Source organism: Saccostrea cucullata, unplaced genomic scaffold (assembly GCF_032062105.1).
Source record: "Saccostrea cucullata isolate Sc308-1 unplaced genomic scaffold, CSIRO_AGI_Scuc_v1 ctg334, whole genome shotgun sequence".
Lineage (NCBI taxonomy): Eukaryota > Metazoa > Mollusca > Bivalvia > Ostreida > Ostreidae > Saccostrea > Saccostrea cuccullata.
Window position 1 is genome coordinate 131,785 of NW_026923666.1, and position 17,049 is coordinate 148,833.

General features: G+C 34.0%; 2 protein-coding genes across 3 annotated transcripts; one reads left to right on the forward strand and one right to left on the reverse strand.

The window, feature by feature from the left end:
- Positions 1-646: 646 nt before the first annotated feature.
- On the reverse strand, positions 647-13,482 carry LOC134264620 (uncharacterized). 2 transcript variants are annotated; one of them, XM_062746900.1, is made up of 5 exons: positions 13,201-13,482; positions 7,463-7,547; positions 6,692-6,795; positions 5,643-5,793; positions 647-3,817 (listed from the first exon to the last, which is right to left on the reverse strand). In XM_062746900.1, the coding sequence occupies exons 4-5, from the start codon at positions 5,788-5,790 to the stop codon at positions 2,718-2,720; spliced, it is 1,248 nt and encodes a 415-aa protein (XP_062602884.1). In that variant the 5' UTR covers positions 5,791-5,793; positions 6,692-6,795; positions 7,463-7,547; positions 13,201-13,482; the 3' UTR covers positions 647-2,717. The 2 variants fall into 2 exon arrangements, with proteins under 2 accessions (XP_062602884.1, XP_062602885.1); XM_062746901.1 differs by lacking the exons at positions 6,692-6,795; positions 7,463-7,547; positions 13,201-13,482 and adding an exon at positions 3,924-3,991 and having other exon boundaries at positions 5,643-5,782.
- Positions 13,483-13,973: 491 nt separating this feature from the next.
- Positions 13,974-17,049, forward strand: LOC134264615 (5-demethoxyubiquinone hydroxylase, mitochondrial-like). The gene is made up of 6 exons (XM_062746894.1): positions 13,974-14,278; positions 15,057-15,171; positions 15,440-15,524; positions 16,001-16,055; positions 16,195-16,263; positions 16,838-17,049. The coding sequence occupies exons 1-6, from the start codon at positions 14,093-14,095 to the stop codon at positions 16,913-16,915; spliced, it is 588 nt and encodes a 195-aa protein (XP_062602878.1). The 5' UTR covers positions 13,974-14,092; the 3' UTR covers positions 16,916-17,049.

The window sequence follows — 17,049 nt, forward strand, 5'->3', positions numbered from 1 at the left end:
GTGCTAACAATGTAAAATGCTGATGACCATCTTGATTGATTTCCTCCGCATAATAGGGATAACATAAATAAAAGTCTAAACTGACTCGGGATATATACAGTTTATTTCCATATAAAATCACTATTTCAATACATTATCTCCTTACTATAACATAATTCTTTTTGAATAATTAACCAAATACAGAGTGTATTAGTCAAAAACGTATTTCTTTTGTGTTCACAAATATATATTATGTTAATGAATCGAAATCTTCAAATGAAGTGTCAGAACATTGCGCAGTGGTAATGGATTTTACAATGTTATTATATTCTTATTCCAACTTTAGACAATACATATCTAATCTTCATATACAAAAATACTATTTCAAAAATATTTTGTCAGAAAAATATTCTTTTTTTTTTTTAATCTCCAGTACCATTTCTCTTGAAGTCCAGCAGGTACTGAGAAATACCTGTATTTGATATTCACATACGATTCACTTTTACTTCCCAAGACAAGAAAACAAAATCTGCTTAACATACGCTAGTAACAATCTAAATGATTAAAAATCTAATCCTAGAATACATCCATTTTATTTTTTTTAAATTACTTCGTTTTGGTACAGATGTAACAAGATTACTAGTAGGCTGGGTGTATTTTTTTCATATTCATCTCGACAATGTATAACAATGAGGGGTCCGGGGTTACATACATAAAAAGACAATTTAGTTTAGCATGAGGCAGCACTTCAATAAAACTATGTCATCATGTTACAACTGGTACTTTCATGCAGAAATTCAAACTTTAAAAACAACAAGCCAAATACTTATTTTTAAGTACATCTCTACATGGACATGGACATACAATGTTATAAGTTAACGTGAACTTTATCACGAGTTCCTTGTAGCTTATGTACAAATAAACAGTATAGGATGTTATATTAATGACATTATACACAATAAGCAGATCTCGTATTAAGCAATTACCATTGATTTCTTTTTACATTTACAGATCAGTATCATTTTTGTTATTCCGTCTCTGCCGTTCTGTTAAATCGTGATTTCCGCAGCTGGTGACTACAAGGCTGGACTAGATTAGATCACCCGTATATTGTTTTCTGAGATCGATCAGGGGTATAGTTGTCTTAAAATCAATGTTTGCTATCCTAAAAATGGCGATTTGCTTTTTTTTCTTCATATTCAACATTCTCATTGAAAATGAATGGTAACAAATAGAATTCGTACAAATCATACAATGCATTGTCGTTAGTCTTGGAAAGACAGATCAAGAGAGGTCTGCAAAGATTGTAATTAAAGTTCAACTTTCTTTTGATTTCTGCCACAACTTTTTCTTTTGTCTAAAAGCTTCAAGTATCTTTCAAAATAAATCAGATTTTTAATTTAAATGCAGGCACCTTCAGGGTACCTTGCTGAGCAAATTTTGACCAAAATAGCCTTTCTGTTTCATATAGAGGAATAAAAGTCATTTATTCAAGTGAGAGTTGCCTCTCTTGTCAGAGGGCCGATGAAGCTTTAAGTCCACGTTGTACAACAAATAATTATGTATTTGTCTTCATACATTCGTGGCTTTCCTTCAACACACACCACAGAATACAAGTAAATATATTTTTTACATATATTATAGCTTACTCTTTCTAAAGGTATTACTAGCATAAAAAGGCATGCGAAATATATTCACAACACTTCAAACTGGTTATGGAGTGATTTAAATGCTACGTCATCTCCATATGTAATGCTTTTGACATAACGTGAACACATAGACAATTCTCACAAAAACACCGGCACAGACATTAAAATATACCAAGTCACACGAATACTTAAACAGAAATAAGGGTGCCTCTTCTCCAGATATCCACAGATTAATTTTAATGCACGTATAACCTCCTTTAACATTTAAGAGTCGAAACGATGGTCCCTAGCTTCTAGTATACTATGCAGTAAAAAGCAAAACCTTAAGAAGTTCACGGGGCAGTCTGAAAAAATTGGTCAGGGTGTATAAGAACAAAATATTTTTTTAAAAAACACAAGTCTCTTAAAAGCGTATCTTCCGCTACATATCATATTCACGTAATTGCAAGTTCATTGGTTTCTTGGATGTTCATCGCATATTGCGTCTTTGACCCTAAATTTTCAGTTCTAAGTGATTGAATCAATTTTATAATCACAGCTTTTATAAATGTAGCACACTTAAAAAGAAGTTGTTTGAAGAGAACTTGTTTAAATATACAAAGAGAATGTTCCACTCAAAATCTTTCATTCTCACAGAATACACAGCACTAACAAATGTAACGATGATGTGAACATGCAGCAATTTACTGAATTCTGTCTGACTAGAAACACCGAGTAGCTTAGAAGTACAACCTGTAAGCTCAAGGTTGAGAAAAATCTTGAGCTCTTAAGTACAATTATACCTTGTTTTATATGCATATTGCAGTTCTGAAATTTAATTGTTACATGTAAAAAAGATATTTACAATTCCCTATTTTTAGAAAAATATGATCGAATAAATACAGTCATGTTTATCAACAATTCCGACTAGCACTGACATTTTTTATATTCGCATATATCATGTCCAAATAAATATATATTACAGTCATGCATCCCCATAATAGTAAACTTGTTGCACAGACATAAATAACATTTATTTATGGCTCTGCTTGTTTTTTTTACCTATTTTAGTCCAACGGTCACAAAAAGTCTTTGATCAAGTTGATTGTTTTACCCAAATTCTGGCTGGTACTGTAAATACTGTATAAGCCTTGCCGGTAGAGGGAGCTTTGGTATCATATCCGGTTGGAAAACTTGAGTGATTCTTACCCTACATCTGTTTTGCAAAGAACCTATTGTTGGCAGCTTGTAAATCTGCAAGTGATCTACGCTAGAATCGGCCTCATTCAAGACGATGGCCATCCGGCTTCCGCAATTAGAGAAAACTGGCAGATAGTTTACTGGACATGAATGAGTTCCGCACGTGTAGCGGCTATATTGCACACATCGCAATGTTTGGACATTGTCCGAATTAAATATATAAACACTGATGTCTATTGGAGGATAGCGTCTAGCTTTTCTCTCTCTACAATGGCAACCATCGGTAACCATGACTGCAAAAATCAGATTGCCATCTTTTGAATAAAATAAATCCTTTAACGTAGGATGAAGGGTCCATCTTGTGTCGTCAAGTCTCGGATTCGTGGCAAGGACCTCCCAGTTTGAGGTTTGGACCAAGCTGAGGCTGTTCTCCTCGCCTTTCTGAAAGCTTGTTGCCGCAATGCGTGATGAACTGAACCGGGGATCAAAAGCAAAGAGGCTCTGGTGGAATAAGAGGACGACCTCCCGGAGCATTTGCCGGGTTTTCATGTCATACATCTGATACACAAAAGCACTGCTGTTATCACTCTTAATGCTGGGGATTTTTAAAATGCAAAAGTTTCCATCGGGACTAATTTGGCCTCTTAATGCTTCATTTACAAATTCAACCGTTTGTTTTCCAAACACGCCAATGAATTTGTTGTCACTTAAATTTATTATGCCAAATTGCGTCATCATATTCCGCACAAGATGCAAAATGACAGTTCGTTCATGATAACACAGCACACTTTTCACGTGAAAGTTTTGAATGGATGACAGTTGCGCAGGAATATGATTGTATTCAAAATGTTCCGCCATTTTTGTGAACTTGTTTTTGCGGCGGAAGCTGAAAACAGAGCTTGATTTGTTAATGTTGATGATGCCTTGTCTATTCATACAGAAAGTAGGACTGCAGTCTTTGAAAACGACCCCGCTGCATGTCATAGAAGTTTCGCTGAAACCTGCTGCCTCTGAATTTAAAACAAACATGAACAAATTTGTCTCACATTTCTTTCAAAAATATTTCAAATTCCAATTTATATTTCTTCATAAAAATTTTAAAAAACATTCTTTTACGTGAAGCTTAAGTTTGATTTAATATGTGGATTTTTCCTTCTATTTTCGCAGTCTAGTCTGGAGTCACTCTACAAGATGGACAAAGAGAAATCAAATAAATATGGTTTGGCATGGCTAAAAATCTAAAATTCAGACTGTGGAAGTTGTATACCAATTTTTAAGGAACTGAATTTAAGCCTCCCTATACAATACTACACAAATGAGGAAGAGTACGTCTGTACAAGTCTGGTATCTCATCAGGAAATGAAAGAAATCCATCAAAACAACCCCTTCCTTCCACTCTCCCTCAAAGCCAAGAAAACAAAATATTAGCTACTGATTTGTTTTTCCCTGCCATATTTTTCCTTGCAAAATTTTGCAAAGATGACCCACAAGTGCACATTCCATGTACTAGTTGCAATTGGACCAATATTGTACAGCCCCATTGATCTAGACAAAAGGGATTTCTTTAATAAACAAATGAATGGGATAAGAGACTAATTGGAGTTTAATTAACTTGATGAAAAAGTTAGTGATGCTTTTAAGGACCAGTAGAGGATTACTAAGCTATAATTTGATGAAATAATTGCTGTCAACCTGAAGAAGTTGACTTACTGGAACACTAGAGGAAAGACATGTACAACAAGAGGAAGGCACAAAAAGAAAAAAAAAAACTCACTTGCAAGTTTAAGCTCATCAAATTGGTAAAAAAATCATTTTTGTTTCACCAATTATTGAAAGATTTTAAAAACTGCACCAAGGGATAAAAACTGGGGTAACTGATTTGTAATAAAACCAAACAGTTAATTAGAATGGGTTTTTCAGAATTAACTCATCAACTTCTTTTTAAATAAGCAATTAAATTATCAATATGACCTACTCTTAATAAATTTCTCTTTGCAATTTTGTCACATGAAAAACAATTTTAGGTTCCATCTTTCACAAATGTTCCCTGTCATGTTCATGGCTCATCAACATTAACTTAAGATGCTGTAAATTGGAGCTTTTTCCAATGAAAATGCACCTGCAAAAGCTTTTAACTCATTTGTTGCCTTCAGAAAATATGAGCTTGTTCCTGTCATGTAGGACTAGGGAAAAGTCAGCAGGGATTGGTTAACCAAGGAAGAAGTCCAACTCCATTGATTTCTCTTAACATTGTATACCCCCAACACTCCTTACTGTCATTTAAGAATCAAACCCAATATTGGCCTTCATTCCAAAGATCAATGACTCCATTGACTAAAGGCCAAACAAGTGGCTCCATTTTTTAGAAAAGGTTAATTGTTTTGCATATCAGTAATGAAAAGGAAGCAGAGATACACCACAGGGATGGGAAATATACCGTAAATCTGGAAATTTTTACGTTGATTTTATTTTGCGAATTCGGGTCAAAATGCTGTTGATTAATTTTTACGTTTCAAAATTTTGCGAATGACTACTGCTTTGTTGACATTTTCTTATTGGTTATTTATTTTTAAGAAAAATATTTTTGCGAATGCAATGAACTCGCAAATTTGCTAAAAATTTATCTACAGCAAAAATTTCCAGATTTACGGTATTTTATTTAAGAATGTATGTGCTTATTTGTTATTTTGTAAGTTAAATGTATTAGACTTACAATGTAATGGATTTATACAGATTTTCGAATTTTGAATATAAGTAGAAACACATAAAATCATTATTTTTTTTTTTAATTTACAATAGGACTTTTTTAAAAAAAAAAAAATTTCAAATATCTACCTGCATGTCCACTTTTCCACTGGTCAAGTGAGCACATGTGGAGAAGTGACCAGGGTCTAGCTGCAGTGGCCTGTTTGTTCATGTTGGACTCCACAGAAGTTGCCCCCATCAATCCATAGTTACCTCCCTTGCTTTCTTCTGCCCCCATGTTCTGTAATAACTAACTCCTTTATACTTCCTGCTAAGCTAACTGCTAATAAAAACACTTCATCTTGAACTTGAGATAATATTCTCGTGCAGACTGGAATTCACATCGCTGGAGAAACTATTTATATGCTTTGAATTCCCACTTAAGCCTCTCTGCGTGAATACCACATCAAACTTAATGTAAAATAGATGTATCATTTTTTGATATCATTTTAAAACTGAGAAGCTTAATTGCTAAAATATGATATCAAAAGACAATTGATTTATCCTTATATTTGAAAAATGGGAAGAATTAATTGGTCTCAAGAGGATGCATCCTGCATCTTTGACTGTGAAGAGCTGACACAAACATTTCTCTGTCACGTACTTCATTCATTTTTATTGCATCTAAAGAATTGTGTATTTTATCCTGGAATATCTATCTTGTAACATGTATTTTCTAATTTTGACTTTAAACAAGCCTTTAGGGAAATAATTAATTTTTCATCATTTGAATTTCAAATTACTAATAATTAAATATGATTTAAGTCCAAAAATTGACACATTATTCTGCTTTTAAGTACTGGTTTTGCGATTTACATGTACATGTACATTGTGCATCTACTTGAACAAATACTTGAAATCTATTTGATTTCAATTGGATTCTTTAAAAACAAATTATGATTTTGCTTCAATTTCAAAATACCACTTCAATAAATTTGTTTGAACAAGCAATTTGCAGGGACTTTCAAGGAAATTAAAATGAACAAAAATAGATAGTCACATTAAATAATGTATTGGAATATACATGCAGTTAAAGCTTTGTCATTTGCATTTAATCTGCAATTTTAACTTGTTAATACATATGAACACATTCACGATTGCATTATATATATGTAAACAAGCATTTTTTTAATACTTACCTAAATACTTAGTTAAGCAAGGGGCCTTTAAGTTGGAGCTTCCTGTTAATGAAGGTTGTCTAGGTTTTATCAATGCAGTGATCAAGATTTCAAGGTCAAGTCATCTATGATAAAGAATATAACTATAAACCATGATATTAAAACATATAGGCTATATTTATACATATGGACCTTAATAATTTTAGGCAGGGCAAAGTACACATACATGTATACATACCTGTAACTATTACCTGCCAATCGGTTTATCTCCAAGTCAAAGTGTCAAAAAAGTATGTGATAAAAATAATGCCTCAATAAATAAATTTTACATTTAGTTTGTTTGCAGGAAATACAGGAAAATCACATGTTTTCATGGGATCAAATTCTTTTGGTAATTTGATTAAAAAGATGACCTTTAAAGTGAGGATTTGATTGAATTCATGGACCAAGAATGTTCAGCCTGAGTATGGTACAATATTGTGTTCCATCAAGTTATACATAGTAATTAAATTTTACATTTCTTAGTGGAAATGAATTCACAGGTCTCATAATTAAATTACATCCCCTCCCCCAGCAAAAAAATCATAGATTTCACAGTTACAACTGTATTTAGTGATTTGTTTTGTTTTTGTTTTTGTTTTTTTTTTTGAGGGGGGGGGGGGGGTATAAGCAATTGTGTATTTATATGTTTTTGCATACCATTATCAGTGCAAATATTGGATTTCTTTTATTTAAAATCTTAAAAGATGTAACTGCATGAAAATCATCAATGAGAAAAGGATAAAAATTTACCTCAAACTGCACTTTCTGATCTTTTCCCAGCTCATTACATGATCAGGTCTTTTATATGGCACCAGGTTAATTTCCACATGTAAAACTGCAAAATAAATACATGCATGTTCAGCCATGGAAAGGGGGATATATCAAAATATAATTGCTACATTGGTAAAATATTTCAATCTCTTGGGGCTTTAATCCAGTGGTTCATACCAACAGGTAAGATAACCAAATTTTGTCAAATATTCATCTCCAAGGGCTTATGTAATGTCCCATAACTTAAATGTTCAACTTATCACACTTATGTTTATAGAGCTGTGTTGTAATAAAGCTGTGACCTTATCACCTTACAAGTCTTAAAATAAATCCGAAATGAAGATCGAATCAGCACATTTAATGAATACTAAATGTGTTTTAATTTATTAATTTGATAATATCTGAGCATTTTCATTTGTGTACAGAAGAATTTGATATTCAATATATTTATACACATATACAATCATGTATGTAAAAATTGTTCTTAACTTCTAAGTTTTTAGTGCCTTTTGTAAAACAAATGAAAGAAAGAAGACACCACCAATTTATCTTAAATGTCTAATCTACCACCATTGTATAATAATTAATATATGTGCAAATAGTTACTGACCTTACAATGTACTGATTATTTTGTTAAACACAGTGAGTGAGTGATTCAGACACCGATTGAAAATTTAATGCCAAGTAAATTATATACAGAACTGATAATGAATTGCATATTCAAAATAGTTCAATGCTGTTTTCATTTAATTGTTTATCTCCAAATATTTTTAATTAAAGATATTTCTTGCCAAAATATGAGCTATTTCATGTACTGTAAAACACATACCTCAGCAATATGATAAATGACTTAAGAACCTTTTAATATGAGATTTCTTCCCCCTGGAAGTGGGAAATTCAAATGGTGGACAATGAATAACATCTGACAAAATCTGCCAATGATGGAACATAATATCTCCTAATAAATCTTATCAGGTGAAGCATCATATGAAACTTAAGTCCAGAAAATTGTATGAAAAGCAGAAATGTGAGAATAAACATGTTAACTGGTATTCAAACTGATCAAGAAAAAACAAATTTCCAGCAATATATCATGAAAACAATTGTACAAAATGTATTTGCATAATCATATATGCTTTTTTGTTGGATAATCAAGCACAGTTATGATGTTTTGTTTGATCGAGACTAATTACACCGATTGGGAAATTGCTGAAGAGCTTTTTGAAGCGTTCACACGAAATAGAGCAAATATATTACATATGCCTCCTATAACAGTAAAGATTGTTCCCCAATAGTTTCCCCACATCATTAAACACAGGTTCCTTCTAATGCCTTATTTATCCCCCAATCTTACCCTAGTGTATACACTGGAACTGCACTGATTGAAAATTTAATGTCAATTATTGCAAGTTTCAATCTGCATTAACTCTATAGTCAGCTAATGTGACTACTTTTCTGGCTATAATTATTGATTTCCAACTTTTCATTGCATATTCCTAGATCCTCATCATGGAGATGATACTGTTTGTATAATGCACATAATTCTGCTGTCTTCGTAATTACTGATAGAGACCTATAAATCTAAATGAAGATTTTTTTTAACTAGCAGAGGCTAAACCAAGTTTGTATGTATGTTGTTTTAACATCCCCGAGTCTCCAGAATTTTTTGCTCATATGGACATCCCACCACTTGCCTGAACTGAAAATTATGTCCTAAACTGGGCACTTAATTAGGGCCATTGAGCAGTGAGGGATCTTTTTCATGCTAGCAGTTCATATTGCGACAGTGTCACTGGACCTTGAGATTTATACCACCTCATGTACATATATCTATAATAATGATTTCTGATGATAATATCTAAAACAAATATAAAACATGATATATGCACATAAAAATTCCAGGTATGAGCAAACTTCTGAGGGATGGAGTACACTGTACATCCACTGCAGTCAAGCAATAAGATCTCCAAATATGAACATGCTGCAGCCTAATACCTGTTCTTTTTATACAAGGTTTCCATGGATGCAACTCCAATAGTCTCTGATCAGTGTTACATACATTGGGTAAACTCCAATATAAGGGTATGTAGTCCCTATGCGAAAGCTTGTGTATATAGAAGTAGTGATTCGGTTCTACTGTCGACCGGGACAGTTGACAGTTGACATTTAATCATTTCTACTGTCATGGTTAATGGTTAGTTTTGTATCAACAGCTGTGATAAGGGTTAGTTTTGCATTTATAGCTGTGATTAGGGTTAATGTCCCCGAACACAAGGGAAGTGTCAACTGTCAACCGTCGACCTGTCACCGATCAACACTAGAACACAAGGGAAGTGTCAACCGTCGACCTGTTCCCGGTCGACACTAGAACACAAGTGAAATGTCAACTGTCAACCGTCTACCTGTTTTACCAGGTCGATACTAGAACACAAGGGAAGTGTCAACTGTCAACCGTTGACCTGTCCCCGGTCGACACTAGAACACAAGTGAAATGTCAACTGTCAACCGTCGACCTGTTTTACCAGGTCGATACTAGAACACAAGGGAAGTGTCAACTGTCAACCGTTGACCTGTCCCCGGTCGACACTAGAACACAAGTGAAATGTCAACTGTCAACCGTCGACCTGTTTTACGTCGATACTAGAACACAAGGGAAGTGTCAACTGTCAACCGTTGACCTGTCCCCGGTCGACACTAGAACACAAGTGAAATGTCAACTGTCAACCGTCGACCTGTTTTACCAGGTCGATACTAGAACACATGGGAAGTGTCAACTGTCAACTGTTGACCTGTCCCCGGTCGACACTAGAACACAAGTGAAATGTCAACTGTCAACCGTCGACCTGTTTTACCAGGTCGATACTAGAACACATGGGAAGTGTCAACTGTCAACTGTTGACCTGTCCCCGGTCGACACTAGAACACAAGGGAAATGTCAACTGTCAACCGTGGACCTGTCCCCGGTCGACACTAGAACACAAGGGAAGTGTCAACTGTCAACCGTTGACCTGTCCCCGGTCGACACTAGAACACAAGTGAAATGTCAACTGTCAACCGTCGACCTGTTTTACCAGGTCGATATTAGAACACAAGGGAAGTGTCAACTGTCAACCGTCGACCTGTCCCCGGTCGACACTAGAACACAAGGGAATTGTCAACTGTCAACCGTCAACCTTCCCTGGTCGACAGTAAATCCATATGTGTGGAATGTAGAAATAATTAACTCCATAACATTGCTACAATATACAGTGATGTATGAATATGTTAATAATGCTTCAGTCAAAGTACTACTTTATCCTTATATTGCAGTTGAGCCTCTACATTTACAAAATGCAAACATAAAGCTCTCATAACCCTGAATTGAATTAAGGAGGAAGGGATGGGGGTGGGGTATCTTAAATAACAAACCTGCTAAAAAAGGTGAAATATTCAATAGTGATTTTATGTTTAATCAATGCCTTCTTATTTTTATCAATGAACTTTTGGCAGATACACATAAAACTCAGGATAATGAAAGTTGTAAAGATGCAGCAGTCAATTTGATAGTATCAAAAGATTTAATTAAAATTTCATATTTTGAAAGGATTAAAGGGCATGCTATTATCAAAAATGCTATACAGGCATGGAATTTTTTTTTTTCAAAGTCAAACATGCAGTGCCAAACTCAATTTTTTTTTATATTAATAGACTGGTAACGAATTATTCAAAAGCAAAAACTGGAAACTTCCCAAATAAATTACATTTTTTATCTGCTATAATTTTTGAAAAGGAAGTTGTTTCCAATTAATGCTCTTTCCACTTGTGTTTCTTTTTTTTGGTTCATTTTACTCATAACATGATGGATAATGATGGGTACATATATGCATACAAGCACAATGTTATATTTACATGAACAAAGCATCAGAGTTAAAAGTAGTACTGGTCTCATTAAACAAACCTCATTCAATCAATGTTACTAATTACCTGGTAAATCTTTTCACCTACCATAACTGCATGACTTAATATTGCAGCAATTTAATAAGCACAACATGCATTTTTATATTAATTACTGAATGCAACAAGGTAGAGGCCATTAAGATTTTATCACATTTCATTTTTGTATGTCTAACTCTAAGTTACCTACAGTCTCAATTACATTCCTGAGTTGTACAGATATTTAAGTACAAATTTGTGTAAGGACATAGGTTAAGGTCATGCACAAGAAAAGTGAAAAGAATGCAATAAAATTTTGCTACAGCTACCTGCATATTTGTTGCTGTATTAACATAAACACAGTAAAATAAAAAAAAACAAATCCAGCTCAGTGTTCCAGAAATAGGTTAAATACAAAGTCTAAACAAGATGTGTTTGTGAAACACTATGCGCCCGGCGGCAACAAAGTTACAAAAAACTATTTTTAGCATATAGGTCACAGTTCAAGGTCACAAGGTCATTGATATTAATGTTATTTGAAAAAACTTTAGTAGTGGAGTATGCATACCAAGTCTCTATCTCCTATGCTTCGAAAGTTATGGCAAAAGTTTGAAAAAGCTTTTTTTAGCATTTAGGTCACTGTCAAGGTCACAAGGTCATTGACCTTGCTGTCTTTTGAAAGAACTTTATTAGTGGAGTATGCATACCAAATATGAAGTCTCTATATCTCAGGGTTCAAAAGTTATGGCGAAGGTTAAAGTTTTCAGCAGACAGACAAACAAACAGACAAACTGAAAGGACAAAAACAATATGCGCCTCGGATCTATCGATCCGGGCGGATAAAAAGGGGTTCAAGGTCACAATGAAATTGGTTGGGATGCACTTGCTGGGACAGCCCTGCAGTAAAGGTGATCTTGAGGTCATGCAGTTAAAGTGATCTTGAGGTCACTGGAATTTAAATTGAATGTTTGACGATTTCCCACTACCCCATTAGGGTTAAATTTTAAGGACCAATTCCTGATATCTATGTTCCCTACTCTTTTTCCAAAAATTAAAATGTGAGTTTAATCTTCAACGCCGTACTTTAAACTAAAACTCAATCATTACTGGTCCACAATATACAAATGTATTACATGAAACCAGCTAGATTGATTGGTCTGAAATTAAAGGAATAATTTTATTAGTTATCACTAAAATTGCAAGAAGTATAGTATGGCTGCTGTTTGACAATTTGTTAATAAATTAGACAAATAGTTACAAAAAAAAAAGATCAAATTTATTCATCATATATGTTTATATCCTTGCTTACATTACATGTAGCATGCAATAATGATTTCCCAAAAGTAAAGTGATTAAATGTCACTAATTTTCAGGAACATCAAGCTAAAATTTTTGAGGAGACATACATGTAGGCCTATGAGCTGGGTTGAGCACAATACCTTCTACCTTAGTCATCAATGATCATGACCCTTCCTTTAACAATGATGGCGTAATCTAATGGTCGACCTTGTCTGAATGATTTTACATATTGACCTACCTGTGTGGTATATGTGCACAGGTATAACTAGGTGTATATCTGGACTGTTCAATGAATACACATTCTGCTTAATTTATTCCAGGGTTTAAAGTTCAGTGTTTCCTGGTTTCACTTTAATTATGTTTATGATCATTACATAAACATGGTCAACTCAGTCATTTTTTCAACCTTGGAATTTTCCCCAAGTTCATTTTTAAAACATTATTTAACAATGAATTACAAAATACATGTAGTAATATTCTTTTCTAATGTTACATAATTCGCTTACCTCTAGGTTCAGTCTTAATGTCACTGGATTGATCTTTAACAGAGTCAGCTGTTCTTCTCCATTCATAAAAAGAAAACCCCGAGCTCCCTCAACTAATTAGCATATTTGTGGAATTTTTAAAAATGATATTTGCTTCTTGTGCGTATAATAACTTCCTCTAATCATTTCCAAGAAATGTCTTCATTCAAATGAAGAATGACAATAAAGGACTTCAATCTGCTGAAACATTTAAATCTCCTTCAAAAATCGAAGATACATGTCAACTTCTATTTTGACGGGGTTGATAAATATAAACAAAGCGTATGATTGGTCAATATTTTAGGAGATATATTCAGCAGTATTTTATCTTTTTCAAAATGAAAAATATATAAATGTTTAAAGAATTTTGAAAAGATATTTCAGTCTGAAAGGTACCCATAAAATGGAATAAAAAAGATGATGTTAATGTAGAAGACATTTTGTGCGAGCCTGCACGTGTACTTTCGTTCTTACGAACGTGACAGCAGACGCGTCGATCAAAAGAGGTTCCTATTTTCTAGTGCAGAAAATGTGAGAACAAGACAGGTACACCAAAGGTAAGCATATACAATCTGTACTTGAAATAAAAGTAACGTTATATAACAATTTTCAAAAGGTTGACTGATACAGAGTCTCTGGCCGATAATTAACAAAGTCATACTGAGTAAATTCGGTCGGCATGAAAATATTACATAATTGAACATGCTAAAAATCATGGTATATTATGTTAGTTCCTGGAGAAAAGTAGTGGATTTATATTTCTTAATGTTTTCAGGGCACAAGTCCATTGATTGGTAGACTTGTCACGGCGAGAAGCTAATTAAGAGTATCACCACTCTTGCCGAGGCTTATGTAAGGAATTTAACTTTGAAATATGTCTTTCCCTTTGCTTTGCCAAATGAGCATAAGGCGCATAAGCCAACGTGCCAGAGATGAGAAAACCAGAAAACTGCTCAGTCGCATAATCAGGGTAGATCAAGCAGGAGAACTGGGAGCTGATCGGATTTATGCAGGACAAATCGCTGTCTTAGGCAAGACCTCTGTTGGACCCATAATACAGGTGGATATTATTTATTATGCCATACATTTATAATCTGGACATTAATACTAATTCATTTTTTCAACACAAACTAAGTGGGATTCACAGATGGAAAAAAAAAATCTCTATGAGATGTTGTATGGACTTCATTTTTCTATTTAAAAAAAAATATGTAAGGGGGGTGCATTGCCCAAATTTTGGGGTGCTTTGACCAATATTTGGGGACGGTTTAGAAACTTAGTTTTTCTATAAAAATATGTCAGGGGGCGCTTTGACCAAAATCAGGGGGCGCTTTGACTGGGACAGTTTTAATAAGGGGCTGTTTCCCAGGCTGAGTTGGTCTGTCGGGTTATCTATGATCTTTTAAAAATGTGATGCACCTTTACATTATAAATGTTTTTCTGTACTCTGTCTCATTAACATGAACAGGCAAATTGATTGCATTATTATAAGAATGAGCAGCTAGCCCTTACGCAATGTTAAATTCTTATGCAACCATGAGCTCAGTGGTGCCGGTGGTATTGAAATTTTATCATACATGCAGTGAACATTTGAAAATCATTTATTCCTGGACATTTTTAATACATGTAGCAAGCAAGATTTATACATGTACATGGTAATAAGCTATTTACCCTTCACCAAATTGTAGAATGTATGTTTCAAGGGTATGACTTAGTTGAACTTTCATCTAGTAATACATGTAATAACCTTCATAAATATGACAGTGAACATTCTGTAAACCAACTATTAAGTCCTCACCAGTTTGAGGCATTCATTATCAACTCTTTGTTTGACTTAGGAAATGAAAGAGCAGGAACAGGAACATCTGGAGACATTTAATCACTTGATCGTGGAGAAGAGGGTGAGGCCCACTGCACTGCTACCTCTCTGGAATGTTGCTGGATTTGTCCTAGGTGGAGATCTGACAAGAAATTTTCCTAAAATACATTAATTAAAATTTTAAAACTGTGGTATTTTTTTTAACAACAATAGAGAAAAAATATATTTTTCAACAGACTTTTGTTAATTCTTTAGTCTCCCTCTTTTGTTAAAGTTAACAATTTAGATATTGTTTGACAGTCAATTTTTTTTATCTGGAAGGTAAGAAGTTTAATTTATCTGACAAAAATTTTCAGATGGCACACATTTTGAGATATATTGTCATAATTGACTTGATCACAGGTGCAGGAACAGCCATGCTGGGCAAGGAAGGAGCTATGGCGTGTACAGTGGCGGTTGAGTCGGTGATAGGTGAACATTATAACAGGTAAGGATACACAGACACTTAATTGTACACAGGTATGAAAAAAATTAAGATGTATTGGTGTGTCCATCTATACACCTATATATGTGTAATGGGAGAGGAGAAAAGTGCAAAGACCAGATGGGGATTCGAAACCCAAGCCCCTTGAATCTCCAGACAGGTGCTTTACCAAATGAATTATCTGGCAACCGACGATAAAACCCATGTAACCATGACATTCCTCCCTCTTTAAAAGTCCTTGGCCCCGCAAAGACACTAACTTAGGTTTTTCCTTGGTAGGTCTGTCACATTTCATATCTTGGTCAATGCACCAAATGTGTAGGGAAAGGAGAAAAATGTGATGGACAAGACGTAGATTCAAATTGATTTTATAACATTTTTTAAAAGTAAAAATGGTGAAGATAGTTGCTCTCTTTCACAACATTTATTTTGTGATTTTTTCTAAGAGATACTTGTAACCTGTAATACTTTATCAACAGTCAGATTCGAGATCTGATGGAGGATGATCCAGAGAAACACAAAGATCTGATACAGGTGAGATGCACACAAAAACCAGACATGTTTCTTACATTAAATATTCATATACAGGTAATAAAATATAAAAAAAAAAACAGACACATTTGCGTGTACTAGTGTATTAGTGTAATAAAAGCTTTATGTTTTCTTCTTCTAGAAACTGAGTAAATTTCGAGATGACGAACTTCATCATCATGACACTGGATTAGAACACGATGCAGAAAAGGTAAGGGGGATTCTGGTTTTAACATTTACAGTAGTGATGTCATTCTTTTAATATTTTTTATATCCCCACTTTTGTTTTTTTGAAATAGGAGGCATATTGCTTTGCACAAGTCAGTTATTGGGAATGTTGACAGACCAAGAATTGTCTGCTTGATATCTTCAGAACATTTGCTTGGCAGAAATCAAACTTGATGCATACTCAAAACCTGAAAAAACAATGATCTTTATTAATTTCCAGATCACAAGGTCAAAGATTGTGGCTTCAGCTTTTCTAAACGTAGGAAAATCTTGTTCGTTCAATATCTTAAGAATGCAACGTTGATCTGTAACCCATCAAGATATACAAACATATCAAGAGTCAGCAAGTATTTAGAAAACAAAAAATATAGAAATCCAAATTAGACACACTGACAGGTGGACAGAGAGACTGACAGACAAGGAAGAAACCTATGGCCTCCCCAGTTTCACTGATATGGAACTATTAACTTGCATTACAAATTATTTTGTAGTACAATATCAGAAACTTTGATTATAATCAAATCCCTTTCAACAGCTTCTTTATTTTTTTTTTCTAGGCACCAATGTATGAAGCTCTTTCACAGGTGATAAAAGTTGGATGTCATGGAGCTATTTGGTTATCCGAAAGAATATGAAGTTTAAAACAATTCATATATGTACTTATATAATGCTGAGAGAGAGACAGTATGAGAAGTAATGACAGTGCATGTGGTATACAAGCGGCAATTTTTGAAAATTGAATAAACCAATTTTGACTAGTCTTACATAA

Coding starts and splice junctions, on each gene's coding strand:
- LOC134264620 (XM_062746900.1), bottom strand. CDS start 5,790: ATGGGGGCAGAAGAAAGCAAGGGAGGTAACTATGGATTGATGGGGGCA. Junction 3,818..5,642: donor GTGGAAAAGTGGACATGCAG/GTAGATATTTGA, acceptor TTTTAAATTCAG/AGGCAGCAGGTTTCAGCGAA.
- LOC134264615 (XM_062746894.1), top strand. CDS start 14,093: ATGTCTTTCCCTTTGCTTTGCCAAATGAGCATAAGGCGCATAAGCCAA. Junction 15,172..15,439: donor TGTTGCTGGATTTGTCCTAG/GTGGAGATCTGA, acceptor ACTTGATCACAG/GTGCAGGAACAGCCATGCTG. Junction 15,525..16,000: donor ATAGGTGAACATTATAACAG/GTAAGGATACAC, acceptor CTTTATCAACAG/TCAGATTCGAGATCTGATGG.